The sequence below is a fragment of the Fringilla coelebs genome, assembly GCF_963513975.1.
Source record: "Fringilla coelebs genome assembly, chromosome: 10".
NCBI lineage: Eukaryota > Metazoa > Chordata > Aves > Passeriformes > Fringillidae > Fringilla > Fringilla coelebs.
In genome coordinates, this window is record NC_140036.1 from 8,444,328 (window position 1) to 8,468,151 (window position 23,824).

Below are 23,824 nucleotides of genomic sequence, written 5' to 3' on the forward strand. Positions count from 1 at the left end.
TAATCTTTTAGACAAATTGCATAATTTCATGACTCAACAGTAGAATACATTAGAAAGTTGCATCATCATTGTAGTCATTAGATATAGTAAATTATGCTTTTAAAAAAGACAAAGTGAATATCCTGGCATCATTAAGGACTCTGGAAAATGTTACACATCTCTCCATTGTGCTGTTGTTAGGAATTTGGGGATATTTATAAGCTCTTTTCTGGTATTTGCCCAATATTACTTAGCTCGTGTCTATTGATACAAGTGGGCTCAGTGGATACTGGTTCTGATACTGAAACCATGGAACTGATGGGAAGTCCCTAGGAATAAAGCAGCGAAGTTCTGTCATATACACAGCTTTCCTTCTCTCAGGTGGCTGTCCCAGTGTGTCCAACACTTGGGAAACATTTCAGCATCCTTAGTGGTTGGGGCTCCCGTGTGCAGAGTGGTGACATTGCCTGTGTTCCCAGGGCTTGTTTGGAGGCTGATGATTCACAGTCAGGGTCATGGGGATTCCTAGTCTAGGTGCACATGGAGGTGCTCTGGTGTTGAAGGGGATCTTTTAAACTGCATAATCACAAAACACTCTCAGATAAATACTTGTGATGCACATGTCACTATACTGCAGTCTGCTAAAGGGGAGTGGAACAGTTCCACCCTGTGTATCAGTGTCTGCTTTCATTTGTGTCTGGGGCTCAGACTTCTAACTCCTGCCTAAAGACACCTCCTGGGATATGGATTGTAATATCATGTTTAAAAATACCTTCTGCCAACAGTGACAGTTTATTACTAACCTTTTCTTTTTTCTCTTTCAGATCTTTTTGGACCCCTGTCTAGCTGATCCATGTTTCCAAACTGTCTCTTGTAACATTCTCGAGCGGCCAAAATGAAGCTGAAGCATAACATCAACCCTGTTCTTTTACAGTTTATAAACTTCATAGTCCTGGTGTACTCCCTTGTAACATACATTCCATGGTACATCCTTTCAGGATCAAAGCAGGCTATAGCAAAAGCCAAGCAGGTTAAAGCCAGACCTGTGAATAACAAGCCTGGGGGTGCATACAGATCTGTGAACAGTCTGCATTGCTTAGCTTCAGTTTTATATCCTGGGTGCGATACACTCGACAAAGTTTTTAAATATGCTAAAACAAAGTACAAGGACAAAAAACTCTTGGGAACACGTGAAATTCTGAAAGAGGAAGATGAAATCCAGCCATCAGGAAAGGTTTTTAAAAAGGTAAGTCTTTTTGCAGTCTGCCTTCAAGAATTTTTTCCCAAAGTATGTTTACTTTTTTACTCAGCTCTTCTAGTCCAGTAAAGCCAAGCTGGGGAAAAAATAAATTTCTCTGCTTAGATTCAGTAGCTATGAAAAGAAATTAAATTATCTAATTCCCAGTCTTTCAATACTTGGCATTTAAGCCAAATCGAAACATTTTTGCACTCTTGAATAGATATCCTGTTTATGGTTTCAGTCAAAGAAAAAGCACAAGTGTGTTTTAGGTATTTGTTTTTAATATTCAGTGGGTGATGTAAGCGGTTTTAAGGTTTCTTTTTTAAGTGAATTTTAAAAAGTCTCCCTTTGTGTTATTCTGAACTGTCATCAGATAAATATGCAAAAATACTAGATGCTAGTACTCAGATGTGCCTTTCCAGCAGCCTTAGTTGTGATTTAAGGGTTTTCTGTTCTGTCCAGGGAATTCAGGACTTAAATGAATTTATTGTTTGGAAAAGGATTGCTCAGATTTGATTGAAGAGTCTTTTTTTCTTTGAGTCTCCTTTAAGGTGAACCACTCTGCTAATCTGTAATCCTGATGTGTGTGGGAGATGTGATTTCAGTGTCTGACAACAGCTCTGTTGTTTCAAGAGACTGACTTTTTATAGTGTATTATGTTCAAGACTGTATTGTCATTTGCTGCTTTGTATTTGTTCAGACACGTTGAAAAATGCACTTCTGCCTGAAGAAGGGCAGAGTACTGCAGCAGAATGTTCACATTTGTGTATCTCTGTGTGTTAAAGTTCTGCATTTCTCTATTAGAAGTTATTAAATCCACAATAGATAATTTTTAGTTAAGATTAGTTTCTGTGCAGATGGAGAGAATTTCTCTTCATGCTGCTAGTTTTAATTCTGATAGAGGAGTATGATTAAAATCAAATTTGGTTAATACCACAATATATGGCAAAGTTCAGTTCTGTTAAAATCTTTATACAAACTTTATTGTTAGTGAAACTTCCCCTTAGCTGTGCAGGTAGTTTTGCAGTATGAAGGAAATGCTGGGATGAGTGGTTGGTGTACTCTTGCTTCATGCACACTTTGCTGCCTCATTACCCTATAAAGAAACAGAAAGTGTATGTTGTATAAAGAATGGCTTCTGAGCACAGATCAGAATTTTGGCTGCCCTGTTTTTTACATAAAAAACACATGTGCCCTGTTTTTTAATCATGATTTTGAATGTAAGACTTAAGGACTTAGGAGTTTTAGCCTTTTCCATTATGCAAGCAAAGCGTCGTGAATATTGGAAATCTGAAGGATGTTTGCGTTGATCCACTTAAATTACTTGTTTGTGAGTATTTAGGCTTAGAAATTACCCAAGTTAGGTAATTTTGTCTAAGCTTTACACAAGGGTTCATTGTGGTCAATTGCCGTACTTTCTCTCCTGTTACTTTGTTCCAAGTTGTGGCATTATCACACAAGACCATTTAATTATTTTTTTTTTCTTTTAGGGAATACAGTGTTTCTTAAGACCTCATAGCATGTGTTAGCAAGTGAGGAAAATCAGAACATTTCACAAGATACCTTGTTGATTCTAAATGTCAGGCTTCTCTTCCTCTGATTTCTTTCATTCCAGGCACCTTTTGTTGCCTGGCTCCCTTTAGCACAAAGCTTGCTATGGTTTGATGCAGTCCTTCAGAAAGGTGCACAAGAAGTTTAATTCTTAGGTATAATGCATGTTATTTCTATACCTTACAGGATCTGCAATATTTTTTTATATTTTTATATATATATCTCAAAAAGAAGGTAAAATATTCAACTTTTGATTATTGGGAAAACTAAGTGTCCTTGCACTTGCAGCTAAAATTATTTAGAGCTTCTTAACATCTTTAAGATCAGATATTCCGTTAATTTCTTGTGAGAACAATGATATCTCAGATAACCTGTAATTTTAAAAATTTTTGTGATAGTATATTGTTGCAAAAAATATTTGTTTCTGTGGAGATTCCAAAGTAGCAGAAATTCATGGGTGTGAATAAAATATAAATACTTGCTTATGCACTTGTTGCATTTCATGGTAATTCATAAATGGTTAGTTCTTCTGTTTCCTTCTGTAGTGTACTCTGCAATTTCTTTCTCCAATATCATGCATACCTAATATTAATTTTATAAACCATGTGTTTAAGTCAGTATGATGTTGAAACTACCGCTGAGATTAAGGTGTAATTAATTGAAAAAGAGACTTAATTTAACCACAGCTAAACTTTTATAATGCCCAAAAGATGAGCTTCATTATTTTGTGTCATCGTAGTTATAGGTTATATCACCAGGTGCTTGCTTTGATCTATGTTGGTGTGTGGATTTGGCTTTGTGTGTGTTCTTTAATTCCTTTATTTTTTGAGGAACATGCCTGTTTGTTTTGGGGGTTGTTTGTTTGTCTTGCTCGGTTTTAAAAAGGGTCGGTAACCAAGAACAGAATTACTGGGAACATAATAAATAAGACATAGTGGGGAGAAGAAAACACAGCTTTGTTGGGGCAGGTGATGCACCTATAAAGCCTGCAAGATTTGGGTGCAGTAGCAAACACATGGGCAATTCTTGAAATTCAGAACTTTACTCATTATTGCTGATACTGAAGCTTGAAGTCAAGAACCTTATCATGCCAAGAACCTTATCATGTTGAAAACTATAGATTGCTATGTAAGTGGTATGTTAGGATGGGGGTTTTCAGATATATTCAGCAGCAATCCATGTGTTCCTGTGAAAAAGGCCAAAAGTGGGCATTTCAAATTACCTCCTTTGTATTATTTTTAATATGCTTTTACAGGAAGATGTATTTAATCCATGATCATAGTCAATGTTCTTTAAACCTTAGAAGGTACTTTTAGGAAGACCTTCAAAGGTAACTGAGATCAGGTAGTTTGATGACTCTACATGAGCCCGCAGCTTTATTAAGAACCTTTTATTACACCTTTGTACCATCAATTTTAATATGTTTCTAAAATCCTGGCAAAAAAGAAATGCTGGCTGTGCGTTCAGTCTCTGCTTCTCTGGATTGCCAAATGCTGGTGGAGCCTGGATAGTTCCCGGTGTTTTGTGTGCCGGTGTGGCTCAGGCTGCAGTTGGAGGCTGCAGCACCAGAGGGCAGCGCTCTCCCATGGAATGCCGCGCTTCCAGGGAGCCCCAGCGCTGCCGGTCCTGCTGCCTGCTCTCCCTGGGGCTCTTCCATCCCTGCTCAAACTCCCTGCTCGGGCCCTTCTGCCAGCTCTTGGATAGTTATCTTCTTTCCCTTATTTATCAAGTAGAAGTCAGCTCTGAAAGTTGTTAAGTTAAACATCTGTGAATCTTTAAAGGATTACGGTGCCTAATGCCAGTCTTACCTGTTGGCAGCAGAAGCAGAATCACAGCATTGTCAGGGTTGGAAGGGACCTCTGGAGGTCATCCAGTCCTACCCCTGCCCAGGCAGGGCACCCAGAGCAGGTGGCACAGGGTTGTTCCAGGTGGGTTTGGAATGTCTCCAGAGAGGGAGACTGCACACCTTCCCTGGCCAGCTGCTCCAGGGCTCTCCACCCTCAATGTCAAGAAGTTCTTCCTCGTGTTAAAGTGGAATTTCTTATGTTTTAGTTCATGGCTGTTGCTCCTTGTCCCATCACTGGGAACCCTTGAAAGGAGCCTGGCACCTTGCTCTTGGCACCCCTTTGAGATATTTGTGTGCATTAATGAGATCTCCTCAGTCTTGTCTTCTCCAGACTAACCAGGCCCAGCTCCTGCAGTCTCCCCTTGACAGAGAGATGCTCCAGACCCCTCACCAGCTTTGGGGCATCCTCTGCACTCTCTCCAGTAGCTCCGTGTCTTTCTTGCCTATACATTGGAAAATGTTAGCAAAAGCTGCTGAGGGCAGGGCCAAGAAGGGAAATGGGTTTGGAGGCACACTGCAGCATGAGGAGTATGAGATAAACTGTAACCTGCTCTGTGTCCTGCAGAGGAAGCTGCTAGGGAAATGCAGGACAAAGGGACTTAGAGCCAGCTTAGTAATGTGTATATCTGAATTGCTGTTATTCACTGTGTGTATAATGTAAATGTCATAGGGATGGAATAGAGAAGGAATACTGGAATTTGAATATATGGAAAGCAGTAGGAAAGTAAAACTCAAAATTGCTGCATTGAAAAAGTTCTTACCTGTTCTCACCTCAGTGTTCTTCAGAAATGTATTTTTATATAAATAGCTACAGCCAATGGTGCTGTAAAAGATTTTTCCTTTTTAAGGAAAGAAAGCACCAATGAGTGGTCTTTCAGTACATATCAACAAGCTTAAGATGAATTATTTAAGAGAATAAAAAAAGGGGAAAAAAGCAGAATCACAAGTATTATTTGGAGAGATTAATTTTTGGCCAATTACAGATTTATGTTCCCCAGTTCAGTGAGAGTGGTGGAAATTACTAAAACCTCTTATGGATTGGCAAGCTTACCAGAAACAGTAACAAGAATCTGCTTGTATTTCTTGGCCTAATTATTTGTGAGCAGTTTTCCTGAGGCTGCACTGTAGGCAGAGTATAATGAGGGAAAGGGTACTGCCCAAATCACTGCTATAAATTGTTTTCAGCTGATGAGCTTGTCAAGAACTTCCCTGTCTGCCAAAAATACTGCCTTTGGGGAATAAATCCCAAATTGGAATTTAAATTCCAAATTACCAAAATTTGGATGGACAGGAAGAGGTGCAATATATTTTTTGGAAGCAGTGAGAATTTTCCACACCAGAAATATCCCGGTGTGTTGAAACAGAAAGGGACTTCCAGGTTTTGGGTTTTGAAACAGCCTGTTTGCCACTGAAACAGAGCTTCTGGAAATAAACCAGGAAAAACTGAGCAGATATTTGTGTGAGAAATCTGTATTTCCTGGTAGAATTGCTGTATATTGCTCTTGTTGACAAATGGTGTTTGTTGGGCTTGTTAAGTGATATTTTCCCTTAAAGACATTTGTGAAATTCCAAGCAGCTGCATGTGTACCTGTTTGTCCTACTAAGCAAGTAGGTTACTGAGCAGTATGCAGTGAAGCTGTAGTAGGTACAGTGCATTTTTACAACTAATTTTAACTATGAAACAGTTAGGAAAAGTGTCTTGACAAAGGAAACGTACTAAATTTTATTTTTCTGTTGGAGTTTGAGAGAGATTTTAAAATATGTTTTATTAAAGAAGCAGATGTGGAAATGCAGACTCATTAGAAATGTAGTTACATGTCAAAAATTGTTAGATTTGACAGCCCAGAGTTTGAAATTTAGTTCCCATTGATGAATGAAATATGGAAAAAAGAATGAAGGAGCTTTTCTATTTCTAGCTTTTCTAGTTTTTGTAGTGTTTGCTTGCATTTATTACTAATGCTTTGTAAAGAACATGTCTGAAATACTTGATTAATAAATTGTTTTTCAGAATTGTCAGTGTGTTTATATAAATAGATGGGTAGGATATAAGAATTTGAAGTATAGATTTTCAGTATAAAACATCTTCATACTATATCTACATATGAAAATTTCTAGGTTAGTCTCAAAGAAATAGCCTATCAGTCAGTAAGGAAATAGTACTGCAAGGTGCAAGTACACACAGAAACCTGTAAATTCAAATCCAGTTTTACTGTTCACCAGCTTTCCCATCTGGAGAAGTGAGATTGCATAATATATTCTACATGACTTCTCAGAACTGAGGTTTGCCAGTCATTTCCTACCCTATCTTCTGTCCTGCTTTTGTTTAACAGTAAAAAAAAAGGCAAAATTATTACTGCTCCTTTCCTTGACATTTTTTTCAGAACAAACAGGGATTTCATAACTTCTGACTGAGGGCCCAGAGATATACTGCTTTTTGAATTCCAGTTCCCCCTTTTAAGTTTTATTTTTTGATGAATATCTGAGCGTCATATTTGTGTAGAATTGTAGCCTAAATATCCAAGTAAGCACATATAAATAATGTACTGTGCTAACTAGTGCTTTTCATGCTTTCTATAAACCAAACTTATTTTAAAAGTAGAGGTATGTGAGTCAGATAACTAAACAGTCTTTCAGAGGGCTCCTGAAGCTACAAAAGAAGGTGGGAAACATGTGCTTTCCCTTCTGTGAAAATAGAAACTGAGGTGGTAACATGCATGGAGATATTGCACTGTGGTGTGGTATTTATGTTGGAACTTCCACAGGCCCTGTAGCTTTTGGCAAGAAAAAGTGTCATCTTTATCTTGAGTAAACTGCAGTTACAATTCAAGCACATGTTACTCAAACATCCGTGGATTCTTCACATGGGTGAAGATGTAGTGGGACGTGTGTTAAGGATTTTCATTTTCTGAATTGATTTTATTGTTCTTATTAGGTCATCCTTGGCAAGTACACCTGGCTTTCTTATGAAGATGTGTACATTAAAGCTGTTAATTTTGGAAATGGCTTAGCAGTCTTGGGTCAGCAGCCAAAGACTAACATTGCTATCTTCTGTGAGACCAGAGCTGAGTGGATGATTGCAGCCCAGGCCTGCTTCATGTGCAACTACCAGCGTGAGTACCTGTCTTCCCTGAAGGTTTTATGGCTTTCAGCCTCACAATCTGAAAACAAAACTCTTTCTTGCTTTGCTTTATGTACTAAGAAAACTTTATCTAGATTTTATAGAGAACATTAAAGTTTTCAAATTATAAATACTGCATAAGTTGGAAACTGTGCACTTTGTAGCCTTTTGCTTTGGTGACTAGAGAAACCTGTATCTGTTGGCAGATGGAGAGAATGGTTTTGGTAAATATAGTTTGCTCAATGAATTTGTGAGGGGTTTATTTTCTTTTCATCTCAAATCAGTACAGATTCCCAAGTTTCTGAAAACAAACAAACAAAAATCACACATGAATTCATTGACTCAGTTTCAGGAGTTGACGTCAAACCTTCATCTGTGCCTGCAAGTTTTGTTTTATCTGGATATTTTGTCAGTTCTTCAATTTTGATTTTGGTTGGGCCTTTTTTTTCTTGGTCAGGAATGTACTGAGTGCTGGTCTCAGTGTGCTGTGGCTGTTTAAATGTCTATTTCATCATCACTCCTTAACATGTCCTTCACCTAACTAAGCCCAGCCTGGCTGGGTTCTGTGATGCTATCAGGGGGACACATCTTGTTCTTCACAGGCTTTGGCCTTTTCCCTCCTGTGCCACATTTACCCTTTCAATAGGATATGGTTGTAAAATCTTCATCTTTGGGGAGCCATAAAACCCAGACTGGCCATGGCTCTGAGCTCTCTGCTGCAATGGATGGTGTGTGCAGGGGATCTTTGCAGGTGCCTCCCCACCTAAATGGGTGATGTTTTTGGTTGGTTCTTCAGTGAGTAAATGCTGCTAGCCTGCCAACCAGAGCAGAGAACTGCACAGACTATTCTCAGATAAGATGCCTGTGCTGCTTTTAAACTACATGTCTCTGTGCCAGTTCCCTATTATCACTTTTGGGATCTGTCAGATTCCTGGTGGCTGTCCTGGGAATAAAATACAAGGGCTTGTACCATTTTTTTTCCCTTTGGAGCTGAAGCACATTTACAAATCCTATGGAGATTTCTAATTTGAGGGGGGAAATCTGAGCTAGGGGCTGGATGTTTTGAGCAGAATGGTATGTGTGTGTTTTGGGTTTGCTGGATTAGAGCTTTAAATCCCCTTGCTGCGACGTGCCTCGGCACACACTCTGACGTGGTGTTCAGCAGCTAAGCTGTGTCATCTTCTGTGAACTTGGCTGACTTGTGCTGGCAGATGAAGAGAGAGCTGTGCAGTGTTCACAGGACAAATTGGGAGATTCAGATGATGTTGAAACAGTAATAGTGGCAAGGCATTGCTAAATGGCTTATGTTAGCATTTTCCAGTGTGCAGGGTTGATACCAGCCAACTGCTGTGGGGGTGTTGGGACATTCTTTCCAAATGTGAGATGTGTTCAGTCTGATGGAGTGGGCCCAGAGCTGGTGTCAACAGAGCAGGTTCATCTGCTTCATACATAGTATTGGAGAGAATGCCTGTTGCACTATAGAACTGGAATGAGGAAGATGATGTTTATTATGGAATACTTGCACAAACAAGTTATTTTATGGTTGGAAATACTTGCTTGATTTTAAATGTCTTTTTCTGAAGTTCTCTAAGTCTTATATTTGCCGGAGGTAGAGTGGGATTGCTGGATCAGAGACAGAAGAAGTAGTATTAACATGAAAACACATTTTCTTCCTGAGTACCTCTTCATGTGTGTGAACAGCTCTTCACCAGAGTAGGCCGATCAAACACAAAGTGCATAGCCAGATGGTGGAATAGGAGAGGTTAGGTTTCATTTTTCAATCATGCTTGAGCAGAAGTGGCTTTGTCACTGTGGCTGAAGCCTTTAAAGGTGCATTTTGCTATTTATTCTTGATGTATGATGGGTGCTGAAATACTCTGTTTAACATCCCAGTTACCTTGAAATAAATTGTAAAAGTTCTATTTGTTTCTTTAGGGTAAGGTTTTGTCTTTTCCTACGAGCTGGTAAATTCAGTGTTGTTGGGGATTTTTTTTTGGTCAATCCTTTGGTCAGGTAACAAAGACTCACTTGTACTGTTGCATGTATAAAGGTGAATACAAAATAATCCCTTTTTAGTACATTTTCAAGAGAATGAGGAGAGAAAAATACTATCAAAACTTTTGGATTTGCTTGAAAAAGTTTAAGGTGCCAGTGTGGAGCAGGGAGAATTTCAGAGATGAGTCATTGCTCAGTTTTGCTCTCTCCATGACATCAGTGCACCATCGTATAAATGGTCTCTCTCTCCCTTTGGCTCTGTTATATAGCTCTGAGTGTCTTAATGTACTTATTTGCAGATGAGTAATTAAGTACCCCGTGGTTATTCCCGAGATGATGCTCTGCCTTCTGGGCGGTGTTGTCAGCTCGGTTCTGCTTGTTGGCTCGGGGCAGCTGAATTTCTGCTACATGTTTATATAACAGGGGTCACTGCTGTAAGGAGAGAGAGCTCGTGGGAACGAGGAGAGGCACTCTTCTGGACTTTGCTCCCACCAAATTAAAGAAAACACAGTGCATGTGCATTTGCCCTGCAACAGTTCTGAACTATGATGGGCTGTTTTAACAAGAAAAAAATAAGTAGAGGTCAACTATTTACTTTTCTGTGTAAGAAGACTGCTTTTGAGTTGTTTTGGGTTAGTAACTCCTTGGATTTAAAATATTAAAATAAAAATCTTAGAATACAACAGAACTATATTTAATTTAATTTTTAATCTTTGCTGCAGTGATTACAGTCCTAATGTACAGTGAGTTGTTTTATTTTCATAATTATGTTCTTTAAATATTCAGCTATATACAGACTAAAATGCAGAAGATATTCAGATACCTGATATGACAAAACTCCCAGCGAGAATATTATAGTTATGGATTGTGCTGATTGATCTCAGAGCTTTTATGAGATGTCCCTGTTTAGTGTTCTGCTTGGAAAATAGAATTTTTTTTTTTTTTGAGCAATACTTCTCTTCAATTTTTAGCTGCCTTTTTCTTATCTAGTCTCTTTTGGTCTCTTGTCATTCAATTCCATTAAAAATGCTAGGAAATTAAATATTTTTTTAAAGGTGTTAATATGAAATCATTGTGTAACACTCTCACTAATGAGCTGACCTTACAAACAGGAAAGAATTTTTCTTACAGTCAATTTTCTAAATGTTTGCTTTCTTGCTGTACTGTATGATTCTCATGATGTCAGTTCAAGGTCTAATGACTGTGATGATTGAACCTTTATTACATTATTTTAAATAGATGGCAGAACAAGCTAGTCACAGATTTATTCCTGAGTGTGAGAATTCTCTGCTGATGACACATATTGCCATGCTGTAGTAATTTATTAGCAGTCAATTGTAAAAGGTTAGTAGCAGAGGATGTGAATTCTAGAAGGAGAAGTCACATGGATGAAAGCCGTTTCTTTCCTGTGTGCAAGAGGAATGTAACCCAGTGATTAAACTGAGAAGGGTTGCCTACTTTTCAAATGGTAAAAGCAGTGACAGTATGAGAGTAGATCCAGGAGAATTTCATAAGGTGATGTGGTTTTGGGACCTCTAATTAGGCCTTGGAAAAGCGTAAACAGTCACATAGAGAATGGGTGTTCATTCTGTCTTCTGGGAGTAACTGAAGATCACACTGTATTTAAATTCAGATGTTAAGAGGCTTTTTAAATACAAAACTTTCCCATCTTTGAATTGACAAATATTTTTACTGTGTTGCCTAAGTTGGAATAGATTAATCTCAGTTCTTTTTAGTAAAGGACACTTGAAGCTGTAGCCCAGGGACTGACCATTTGCCCTGTTTTGTGTTTCAGTTGTTACTCTGTACGCCACGCTGGGAGGCCCTGCTATAGTTCATGGGCTGAATGAAACAGAGGTGACCACCATCATTACCAGTAAAGAGCTGATGCAAACAAAACTGAAGGTCAGAAAGCTGTTCCTTGGCTATCTCTTTGCAGTGTGTCTGCTCACCATTGTTAAATGGTCTGCTTCCATTGCACAGAGCAATGATTTATTGCCTTTGCGTAAGGCAGGCACTTCTGGAAGTAGATTTATGTATCTCTGTTCATGTACAGAAAGTGGTAGTTTGCTTTTAGTGGGTTTTAGACTGCTCAGTGACTGGAGAATGAGCAATTTGCAGTATTGCAGAGCTGGAGTGCTGCCTGGAAAAACACCTTTACAAGAAACTGCCGTGGTTTCTGGGTGGATTTAGTGCCTATAAATGTAACAATGGGAAGAAGAGAAAAATGTATAAAGAGCTAACTGTGATCATGCTCCTGGCTTATTATCAGATGTTTTCCCAGCAGAGGATGGTTTTTATGTCTAAAGATGGGTGTTTAAAGAGTTAGAGCTGTTTTTCCATGCAGGGGGAGAAAAAGCTCACTAAACATTAGCACATTCAAAGAACTTTTTTGACTTACTGACCCTGATGGAATACCCAAGTGGAACAACTAATCTGTATGAGTTTCATCATTGTGTGTTTTGGGGAAACTGGACCTTTCAGCTAAGGAAATTGTTTTAATGAAAAACGGTGCTGCTGTGCAGATTTGAATGAGAATTTTCCAAACTTTAAAAAGAAGTTACTACAATGACAGTTTCTATGCCATGCATATTTATTTCAACTTGCAGTGAGAGAATGTATTTGCTCTGCTGTAGGTGATGATCTCTTCTTCCATGAGAGCACTGATAAATGTCTTTGAACTCATGTTTTGCTTGAAATGCTTAACTAGTAATTTTCAATATTTTTGCTAGCTGTTGCTTATTTTAAATAGCATAATAACCAAGGAGCAGCCTAAGAATTATTGTGAGCTCAGTATCACCAGTTTTTCTCTGTGTTCTATGGGAAGGGAAGGTCAATTATGTCTACAAATCACTGCAGTCTTATTTGTGGGGTTTTCATGAAATAAAATACAAATCAGTAAATGTTTGGAGAGGTTTTTGGACTTAAAATTGGTAAGCTTTGCAGTTATTTGAGCTTGGTAGGTTTATTCCTTAAAATTCTGAGATGTTTTATGTTAGTGCTTTTAAAAAGTATACAGCAGATAGCATGGAGCTTTTTGTTCTTGATTTTGGGGTTTTTCTTACTTCCTGGCATAAAACAAATTTTTAATTTCTGAACCTATTTTTATTTTCACAGGAAATTGTTTCTCAAGTTCCACTTCTGCGACACATAATTACAGTGGATGGCAAACCCACAACGTGGTCAGAGTTCCCCAAGGGGGTCATTGTTCACACCATGGCATCTGTGCAAGCCATGGGGGCCAAGGCAGGCACTGGTAGGTTCTTCTTCAGACCATCTCTCTTGGTGCCCTAGTTTGACTCTGCTGAGTAAACTTGAAGAAACTGCAGATTTCAAAATTCTGCAGATTTAACCTTTTCTTATCTCCTTTTCCTTCAAATAAAATCCGTGTGATTTTTTTGTTGTTGTTTTATTTTTGTTCTGGGTGGTTGGATTTTGGGATGTAAGTTTGTTTTTTGTTTTTCAACAGAGTAAAAACTGACTCCACAATCAAATGTCACAGGTTGAAGAGTAGTTTTTAGGATAAGCAGTTAATTCAGGATAGAAACTTAAAAAGCATTCTTATGATCAGATGTATTAAAACAAGGTTATTCAGGGCACAGAAGAAAAATCATTGTGTATTTTATAACAAAAGAAATCAGTAATTTGTTACCATTGAGTTTTGTAAAATTCACAGATAGTAAAATGTAAAATAGTCATTTGAATCTGATAGAACTTGGTCACTTATTCCATTTCTGAAAGCATCAATCTATGTAAATACATTTAAATCTGTTTCTGGTCTGTGTAGTATTTTTAGAACTCCAATTCAGAATTTTAGTACTTATTTTAATTGTAATCTTAAGAAATTTTTATTCTTGGCTCTGAAGAGCTGCCCATCCTAATATTTTAAGATTTCAGTATATTCAGTAATTGCGTTCTTTTGTTCTTATCCTTTGTGTTTTCAGAATCTCTTAACTACTGCAGGCTCAGGATTGTATTTTAGGAGTGGGGGGTGGTCAGTCCATCTGATTTTGATGTTCAGGGAATGGCAGATTTGCTCCAAACATCATGACCTCTCAACTTCTTTGGAAGGTGCATTTCCCTATTTGATATACCAGTTTCATGTAGTACTAAACAACTTAATACAACACCAGCAGAAAAATTTTGGCAGTAATCCATTAGCTCCCTGAAATTTTTTAGTCTATGTGCTATGTAAAAAGGTATTTAATCTTTCTTCAGTCTTTAAAATATCACATACTCTGCACTACAATAAAGGAACATTATCTTTGTCAAGTTAACCATTCATAAACTGTGAAATGCTATCATGAATTGTTTATGGTCGAGCATGTCCAATTAATATTAAGTAGATGAGCTATTGCTTATGTTTCTTTTCCTCTGTGTTGTTCCTTGTTCAGGATAGGCAGGATTCAGTGAGTGGAAAATTATTAAATATTGCTTTCATGCTTCTCATTCAGTGTGTGCACTGTGCCTCATGCACTGTGTGTGATGCAGGTTCCTCTGAGTAAGCACAGTAGTTTTTGTGTTTTCTTGCTCTCAGCACAAGTATTTAAAAAGCACTTAAATCCAATTAAAGCTGTTGAACTTCTTTTAAATATTCATGGAGGGGGGCCCTCAGGTTGTCTCAGCAGTGCTTTGCTGCAGGTGTTGCACATGAGGCAGTGTGCTGTTCCCTGCCAGGGAGCACGTGAGGCACAGAGGGGTGGGAGCAGGGCAGTGAGCCTTCCCAGGGCAGGGATGCTCAGTGGTGCTTTGGACAAGCCAAAGCTCTGCCTGTTTTTCTCCCCACTGCAGGAGTAGGGGAAAAAATAATGGGAAGACTGTTGTGGTGGATAAGGACAATCAGTTGAAGTATTGCTCAGCCAGTGCAAAGTTCCTACTCTTTGTGGAGGCGCTTAAGCTTGACCACAATCTTTTACAAGCAAAAGCAGAATGTAATAGCAGGAGTCCCGTGGTGCTGTATTGCAGCCCTGCTGAAATGTGTCTGTGTGTCAGATCTCCCAGCCTGAGAGGCTCTCCACACATCACACATCCTATTTTTTAACAACTTGCAGGAAACAAGCAGCCATCCAGGCCCGTGCCCTCGGATATTGCAGTGATCATGTACACAAGTGGATCCACAGGAATTCCCAAAGGAGTGATGATCTCCCATTGCAACATAATTGCTGGGATAACTGGAATGGCTGAGAGGATCCCAAATCTGGGGTGGGTACCAACTGTTACTAACCAGCAAGTGAAGAAGTCATGTAGTTGCATTTAATTTTAGATTAATTACTGTGCAAAATGTGACTTGTTTTATTTTGCTATGGCTGTGACACATCATGCCGTGCGCTGACATCTGAGCATCTTCCAGCACTGCACTAAATGACGTGATACTACTTCATGTACTCTTTGTTCTCTGCTCTTTGGTTTGTGGGCAAGACCAGGATGCAAAAACCTGTGAGGCCACCTTGCACTAGAGTGGTTGAAAGCCTTCCTGAGCAGTGCTTGCCCTGGTTAATGTTTAAATTCTGTGGCTTCTTTCAGTATGGTGCAGTTTTTAGTCTCATCCACTGAGTTGCCTTTGCAACCATAACACATGGTTAATTGTCCTGAGATGAGTAATAGAGTAACCATCACCCTTTTTTCATGCCTAAAACCTACAGTGTATAGTGTACAACTTTTGAAACAAAACCCATATGATTTGAAATATGCTCTCAAGCTCGAAGGCATTTTCTACTTTCTCATTTCCGCAGTAAACTTTGCATGAATTTGCTTAATGATGCATCTGAGGACTCTAGTGATACAGCATAAAGCTATATTTTATAATACATTCTTTGCAGGGAAAAAGACATTTATATTGGGTACCTGCCCCTTGCCCATGTTCTGGAGCTGAGTGCTGAGCTTGTGTGTCTGTCTCACGGGTGCCGCATCGGTTACTCTTCCCCTCAGACATTGGCTGACCAGGTATGTTGTAGGTGTAAGTCCTTACAGTAAAAAAAAAAAAAAATTAATAAAAAATTACTTATATCAGATGTTTTTAATATTTCTTTAAGAATAGTACCAATTTTGTTTCTGATGTTAAAGATCTTGAATGTGTCTGCTAGTAAACTTGTTCTTCACTTTAGTCTTCTAAAATAAAGAAAGGAAGCAAAGGGGATGTTACTACACTTAAGCCAACTCTAATGGCAGCAGTTCCGGTAAGTAACTGAAGGATGAGTAATTTTTAAAACCTTTTTTAAAATATAATTTATAATTCAATTTTTAGCAACAAAATGAATACCATTACCATTTAAATAGAAAAGGTAGCATCTTTGATATTAAGCTGCCTTAAAATAATAATTTTGGTATTTGTTTGTATGTTGGGGATAAACAATCATGATATGAGTATCAAACTTTTTCAAAATTAAGATAGATAGAGAGATTCAATTCCCATTTTAATTAGTCATTTCTAGTTTCTTACAGTGAAATAGTGGAATAAAGAGAGTTGGCAGCTGAGGGTTTACTGCTGCTCTTGCCCAGATTTTGCTTTCCTCCTTTCCATGAGCATCTTGCTGTCTCTCAGCAAGGGTAGAGGAGGGAGCCTGGGAGTGGGGCTGTCTGTCACCTTGAATTTCTAGACTGTGTTTTCTTTTTGCTGTACTGAACTCAGGATTTCTGTTTCTTTGAGATAAAGTTCATCTTTTTACATAACTAGGAAATTATGGATCGAATCTACAAAAATGTCATGAATAAAGTGAATGAAATGACCAGTTTCCAGAGGAATCTATTTATATTGGCCTACAACTACAAAATGGAACAGATTTCCAAAGGTTACACTACCCCACTCTGTGACAGGTAATGTTAACTTCCTTTGTAATGGCACCAAAAAGTCAGTCTTACCATGGGAGTAGTATTTGGTTTTCTTGTGCTTTTCTTCATTTCATCATTGACACTTTGAACATGAACAAATCCGTACTTGAGTGTAAATTGAAACAGCAAATCAGGAGTTTGTTTGATGGATTTGAATACTTACTGATACAATTTGAGTGTTCTTTAACTTGAAACTGATTGAAAATTTACATTTATTGAATTTTCATCAGGAATTTAGTAATTGATTTATACAATTTTTGGGTAAGATGAGAAGTTTATTCCTCCAGAAAACTGTAGACTCCTTATTTTAACAGAGGGGAACGATGGTATAGCTCAAACTGGAAAGAACCCACAGGACTATTGAGTCTAACTCTGGGTTTCCATGAGAGTAGAGGATAATGTATTTGCAAAATTTATACAACTTAAAGAATTTTTAGGAGAAAATCATGCAACCATACTGCCTCATTAAATCTGTGTTCTCAAACATCTTCAAAAACCCATCTTCAAATTAGAACATGGAAACAGTCTTAGAAATCTGTGCCTGGATTTCTGAAAACTTCAATATGCTCCTTGGAAGTCTTTAAAGTGTATTTTAAGACCGTGGAAACTCAGTTCAGATCCAAAACTAGGTTCTCTCTTGCTTTGTTTTGAAGCTCCAAGATGTCCTTTTGCCTTTCAGCCTTATCTTCCGCAAGGTGCGGATGCTGCTGGGCGGGAAGATCCGCGTGCTGCTGTGCGGCGGCGCCCCGCTCTCGGCGGCCACGCAGCGCTTCATGAACATCTGCTTCTGCTGCCCCGTGGGGCAGGGCTACGGCCTCACCGAGTCCGCCGGGGCTGGCACCATCACCGAAGGTGGGTGGCACTGTGTCCCTTGGGGCTGGCACCATCACCCAAGGTGGGTGGCACTGTGTCCCTCGGGGCTGGCACCGTCACCCAAGGTGGGTGGCACTGTGGCTCTTGGGGCTGGCACCGTCACCCAGAGTGGGTGGCACAGCATCCCTTGGGGCTGGCACCATCACCCAGGGTGGGTGGCACCGTGTCCCTTGGGCGCTCAGCCCTGTGCTGCTCAGCCCCGTGCTGCTCAGCCCTGCCCTCCTGCTCCTTTGCTGGTGCCACCGAATGTCATCAGGGAATCCTGCAATCAGGTGTTCCCAAAGGTGGGTCAAACAGTGGCAGTGCTGATTTGGAGGCATTGTGCTAAAGCAGGTGACCCATGTGTAAAATCAGTGGTAGAGCCGCCCATTCTAGTGTGAATGGGATCTCGGTGTTGGTGTATTTACCGCATGAACTGAGTAATTTTTTTTCAAATTTTGTTGAGTATATTGAGGTGTCAGGAATTAAAATCTTACTGCACCAGATTTCAATTTCATATAACAGAACCTAATGGTTTCAGTTGGTTTTTAGATACTGAGGGTATCTGTTAATACAGCCATCTACTCTCCTAGTGGGATAAGAATTTTATCTGTGTTCTCTTGATAAGTCTATTCAGTTTTCTTAGAGGTCTGGTTCTGTAAATTAAAGTTCAGAAATAAATAGCAGTTAATTTTCACTGAGGATGCGTGGCAACAAAAGATTTTTTTTTTCTAGCCATCTTTGGTTTTTTGTTTTTCTGAAAATTCACTTATTTAAATTCTAGTTTGGGACTACACTACAGGAAGAGTGGGAGCACCTTTGGTCTGTTGTGAAATCAAGTTAATGAACTGGGAAGAAGGTGAGAATTCCTGCTTATGATTTAATTGTAAAGTGTTTGTAAGAACTGTGTTTTTCTATTGGGCTTTCCTCAGTAGCAGTAATTAAAGACTATTTCTTGGCTGTTTGCATTTTAAATGCTACTTTTGCCTCTAAAAGTTTGAAGAAACGTAAAATAAATTTCTCAGTCTTTTCAAAACAGGGAAATATCCAGACAGAAGTTACCAATGCAAGTGGCATTTTGTGACTAGGTGGTATGCATGGTACCTTTAGTTGCCATTAAGAAATTATTTTTAAATTATCTTCATAATATTAAAGTCATTAAAAATTGGCATGCAGAATAGAAGCTTAATGGATACCTTATAAAAATACATATAATAAATTTTGAAATGCATTTAGATATTTCCTTTCACTGTAGGCTTTTATGTACTGTAGAGTAGAAGTACATAATACTTAAGTGTGTTTTGCATGAATGCAAAACCTTATGGATTTTTTCTTCTCTAAACTATGAGGCAAAATTATTTGGTTTTATTTGAGCCTGTGTAAAACTGGTAAAGCACATTACTTACTGCTGCCAGAAGGATGACACAAATTTTTCCTTTGAAATATGTTTTCATTCTCATAAACTTAATAAAACTCCCCATCCTTCTAGGTGGATATTACAACACTGATAAACCATATCCTAGAGGTGAGATCCTTATTGGAGGGCAGAATGTGACTGTGGGCTACTACAAAAATGAAGCACGAACCAAAAAAGATTTCACTGTTGATGAGAATGGGCAGAGGTGGCTCCATACTGGAGACATTGGAGAGTTTCATCATGATGGATGTCTAAAAATTATTGGTGAGTTAATAAATGCAGGTAACATATATATGTATAGATATTCATATAAACACGTTTTTTTCAGGGCTGTGAAATACAGTAATGAGAAAAATTCTCCGTATCTTGTCATGCCATCTAAAGCATTCCCATGTATCCCAGGGAAGTCCTGTTATGTTAATATAAACTTGTTTGTGTGTTTTAGAAGCTGATTTTTGGTTCACTTTGAAGCAGTCTTAACATTGAGTCTCTAAGTTAGTGAGACTGGGTAGTAATTAGGGAGTCGAGTCCAAGCTAACTGGGTAGATAGGCTGCCTTATATTGTATAATTTTGCACGGTTGTGTTCAGTAACCTCAAGTAATTTAGGCGTGATTTTTGGTTCCTATTGTTGTTTTTCAAGTAAAAGGTGAATAGTTGCTCTTTAAATATGGATTTAGCTTGAAATAGGTAACATAATGCCACCAAATGGTGCATATCCTGCCTTAGGGGTCTGGGCCAGACAGCACAAAATGTGTGCTCCTGGCTAACAGTGGCTTTTGCATCGTCCTATTTGTCTTCCATGCACATGATGGTGCTGTCATATAGGAAATGCTGTTCTGAAGGCAGAAAATGCATGGAACTGTAATATCCCTCATTTTGTTGGATCAGACAGACTGATAAAATGCATTCTAGAAACATTAAAGGTTTCTGGTACGTTCATTAAACATGAGTCAGTTTGGGTATTTAAATAAGCATTTCAGAAAAATGTAAAATCAATGTCTCAGAGTTTTTTATTCTGTAATTAACACTTAATTCCTTTCTTCCTCGATAGATCGCAAAAAGGATCTTGTGAAGCTGCAGGCAGGAGAATATGTTTCTCTTGGCAAAGTAGAAGCAGCTCTGAAGAATCTCCCACTGGTGGATAATATTTGTGCATATGCAAGCAGGTAAGAGCAGCTTGTACTTTGTTACTGCTCTGTTCTTTGTCCTTTTGAAGCAAAATTTTTTGCCATTCAATTTGTAGAATTTTTTTAATCAGTTAAAAAAAGGATTTTACTTATAGTACAATGGAATAACTCTCTATCAAAACTAAAAGGTCTGAAATCCATTTTTATTTTTCCTTTCTCATTTGTTGTCATCATTTATTGGGTAACACCCATGATGAGTCTTACATTCTCCCTTTCCCAGTCTGAAAAGCAGCTGAGCTCTGTTGCATTAATTGCAGGCATCACTCAAGCTCTTGGAGATTGTTACCTTTAGAAGCCCTAGGACACCTTGTTCTTTGCTGTGTTTAGTTGTCATTTGTCTTTCAGAGGAAGTACTTTGGTACTTCAGAGGAAGCTGAGGGGAAAAGCTACCAATGGCCCAGTAGCTGGCTTGTGAATTAAAGTTACTTTTCTTTATCCCTGCAGTGCACCACCTTGAAGTTTGAGAAAAACCACAATCTAAACACTGTGCAAACACACAGTGAATGACAATCCAATCTCATTTCTATTTGCTTTATATGTGTACTAATAAATGAGGTGATAAGGGCTCAAACATGTCTTAAATTTCTATTTCTAGAGTTTCTTAGCTCTTACACATAAATATACTTCAGGTGGTCTTTGCTTCCTCTTGACATTTTACACTGATGTTTGGAAAGTTATTTTGGAGCTTCTGAATGATCAGAAATATTCTGACTCCCATTAATGTCCAAAAAAAGCCCCACTTTACTTTGAAAGAAGCCAGGATAAGCATACCAGAGAATTGCTCAGTGGTAATAAATGAAACAACTTCTGGTTTGTCCACCTGGTTCTCTAATTTTGGGGGAGTTTGTGTAGTCATTCTGTAATTGCAGTTTGGACAGTTTTGGATCAGTAGGCTGGCATGCATTGGGCCAGCCACTGCTGAGGAAATTTGCGTTCTTTTAAGCTTTATTTGTGGTTTGGGCTCACTGTGTGAGTCTCACATTTGCTGGCTTTGACAGCCTGAAGCTGCAGCTGTTCCAAGCACCCTCTGTCATCTGTGGAGAAAGAGCTTCCTACGTGTGATTTCTTCTCTTCCAGGGTTGCAGTTTGCTATTGGACTCACGTTACCAAATTCTTGTGTTAATTTTGCCAGGTCAACATAATGTTTGAAGCTAAAATGCACTTGCCAGCCAGACACTTGACTCTAATAGGCCATGTCTTGTCTATCACTTAAAACCAGGAAAACCTATGAGCAATTTTTAGGGGTAATTTACAAACAAGAGTCCAGACCAAGGACAAACAAGACATTCCAGATTGGTTTTTCTGTTGGTGCTGCACTTTCTTAATACTGTTATGTGTGTAATGTGGCCTGAGTAGCCGTGTAATAGAGTCCCTGAATGATTGTCCATATGCACATTTCATTGTGGGCATGTGCTCACCTCAGCAGTGGGAGCTCAGAGAGGTTTGGTAACAGTGCCTGTAACCTTTCTTGGATCCTGTCTCTCCTTATACTTTGCCTGGCTGATCTCATATGCAGGAGGAGTCCTTTATTTGTAGCTGTTCTGTCTCCCACATGAAAAACGACAAGGAGGGCAGACTTTTACAAATGGGTTTAATATCTGATTTGACCTTAGATTTTAGGGTGCAAAGTTCCTCTGAACGTGGTAGTAGGGAATCAGAGTTGTTTGCATGATATTGCTACGTCAAAAGGTATATTGACTTCAGACAAAATAAATGAGATAAGGAATAAAAAACATTTGCTGAAAGGAATGGTGATTAGAGCTCTGTAAGGGGAGACTCCTACTGCTTTATCAGCATTTCACAAGACACATTAAGTGGGTTTCAAGCATCACGTCAGGAAAATAAGTAGCTCAGTTACCTGAGGAATGAGTAAACATAACAAAAAACCTGAGGAAGTCCTCAGTAATCTCAAGGAGGTAAGGAGCAGACTTTACAGCATAGAAACAGTGATATCTGTGTGTAGTGCCATTAAATATGTTTCTGACCACAGGTCTGAGAGCCATACGTGGGTAGAATTGTAAGCACAGCAAGGGAATGAGGCTCCCTAGTGTAGGACTGACATTTTGGCAAAATCTTTCATCATGGAAGAGATGACTAAGGAGGTCTGGAGGACCAAAGTCTGAAAATTTCCACTGAAAATCACTTCCAAGACAAAGGTGCCAAATACAAAGGAGCAGCATCAGGAGCAGCGACAGGGCAGTGCCTGCTCGAGAGGGAAGATTTACCTTCAGCATACCTCTCAAGACAAAACAGTGCTTTGGCTTTGAACTGCAACAAATGAAGATTTAACTTTGTGGCACAGAATGAAAACCTACATGTACCAGGAACTGAGAGCTGCAAGGTGTTCTTTCCAAGAAAAAAACCAGTTGGATGAATCTGTTTGTCCAGAACAAGTACACTTCTACTGAAGGGGCTGAATTTTAGAAAGTTTGATGTTTACCCAGCCAACTGATTACTTCTGTGTGCTGTTTATCCCTGGAGACACTGGTGATATTGCTGGACATGATCTTGAGCGTGTCAAAAGACTACAGGAACCAGGGATGAAAGTGCCAGAGTCCTTTGTGTCCCAGGTGCCTTCACACACAATGCATACACAGCAGGGAACAAAGTTTACTCGGGTTCAGTGCAGAGTGCAGCCTGAGTGTGTATGGGGAAATGGGGCAGAGGCAAAGGCAGAAGGTGAGATGCAGGCAGTAGTGACAGTGAGGCTAATCTGAAATCATCCTTTAACACATTTTCAGGAAGAGAAAAATGACAATGGTTTTGTGCTGGCAGGCAAAGCTTGTGATGATGCTGCCAGGGAAGTCTGTGTTTATAATGGATTCTGGTGCAGTCTTCTCAGCTCCTGTCAGATGCTCATTATGATTCCTGCCAGTAAGAAAGGAGAAAATTGTAATGTGCAGTAACCAAAAGCATATTTAGAGGTAGTATCTTAAAATTATCTTGAAGACCTTAAAGGATATAGTCCAGTAATCTGCATGCTCAGGCTAAGTTTCCATAGTTTGTATTAATGATCTGTCTCTGGTGAGACTTGAGAAGATTTAATAATTCTGTAGATAGTTAAGATGGGAGGGAGCCAAAGCCACAGTGGAGGATAGGATGAGAATTCAGAGCAAGTTTGGCTAGGTGGGGGTTTGCTTGAAAATAGCAGTAAGTTGAAAGAGAGGAGTTGTAAATTATACTTACAGCTAAAAAGACTGCAGAAGTTCAGAGTGAGAACCACCAGCTGGTAGCAATTCTGTAGGAGCTGACATGAGTCCACAATTGCCATGCTGTTATTAGAAGGTAAAAGGCATAATCAGATGTATTGCCTACAAAATGCACCATGATCTCCTTGCTCTAACAAGTATTAAGGGTCTGAGTTCCACATGTGGCCCATCTGAAGAGAGAAACCTCATGAAAGGAGTCCATGAAGAAAATGGCAATGTCTGGGCAGAGACCTGTGATGAATTAGGAGGAAAGGGCACTGCTGATATGTCTAAATGAACCTAAGAAAGGAAGCAAAACTAAAAAGGTGACAAGAAAAATCTGTGAATGAATAAATAGCTTCTGTGGAAAAGAGAGGGACATCTGACAACTGTGAGGTAAATTTCAAAGAGGAAGAGTCAGGAGTTTCCATCAGCAGCAGCTTATCCATGCTAGGAGTGATGAAGTGGTGGCATTAGTGCTTGCTGATGTTTAAGCAAGATGTAGACAAACATCTGTTAGATGTGTCTGACCCTGCTTCAGGGCAGGTGAATTGATTAGGAGCTCTTCTGAGATCACTTTCCACTCTGGCTCTGTGATCTGCTTTGTTAGAATGTGTCAAGC

General features: G+C 39.0%; 1 protein-coding gene across 4 annotated transcripts in view; it reads left to right on the top strand.

The window, feature by feature from the left end:
* ACSL3 (acyl-CoA synthetase long chain family member 3) overlaps nucleotides 1-23,824 on the top strand; it is a 50,410-nt gene that overhangs the window by 18,869 nt on the left and 7,717 nt on the right. For 3 of the 4 annotated variants that reach the window (XR_014616411.1, XM_084212050.1, XM_084212052.1), the window contains exons 3-14: nucleotides 804-1,225; nucleotides 7,549-7,726; nucleotides 11,525-11,634; nucleotides 12,847-12,985; nucleotides 14,781-14,931; nucleotides 15,549-15,672; nucleotides 15,834-15,905; nucleotides 16,403-16,542; nucleotides 17,237-17,409; nucleotides 18,194-18,268; nucleotides 18,899-19,090; nucleotides 19,879-19,993. Coding sequence is in view for 3 of the 4 variants with exons in the window: in XM_084212050.1 (XP_084068176.1) it covers nucleotides 875-1,225; nucleotides 7,549-7,726; nucleotides 11,525-11,634; nucleotides 12,847-12,985; nucleotides 14,781-14,931; nucleotides 15,549-15,672; nucleotides 15,834-15,905; nucleotides 16,403-16,542; nucleotides 17,237-17,409; nucleotides 18,194-18,268; nucleotides 18,899-19,090; nucleotides 19,879-19,993 (1,820 nt within the window). In the remaining variant the exon portion in view is untranslated. The remainder of the gene's footprint in view (nucleotides 1-803; nucleotides 1,226-7,548; nucleotides 7,727-11,524; nucleotides 11,635-12,846; nucleotides 12,986-14,780; nucleotides 14,932-15,548; nucleotides 15,673-15,833; nucleotides 15,906-16,402; nucleotides 16,543-17,236; nucleotides 17,410-18,193; nucleotides 18,269-18,898; nucleotides 19,091-19,878; nucleotides 19,994-23,824) is intronic. The other variant, XM_084212051.1, reaches the window with a different exon arrangement.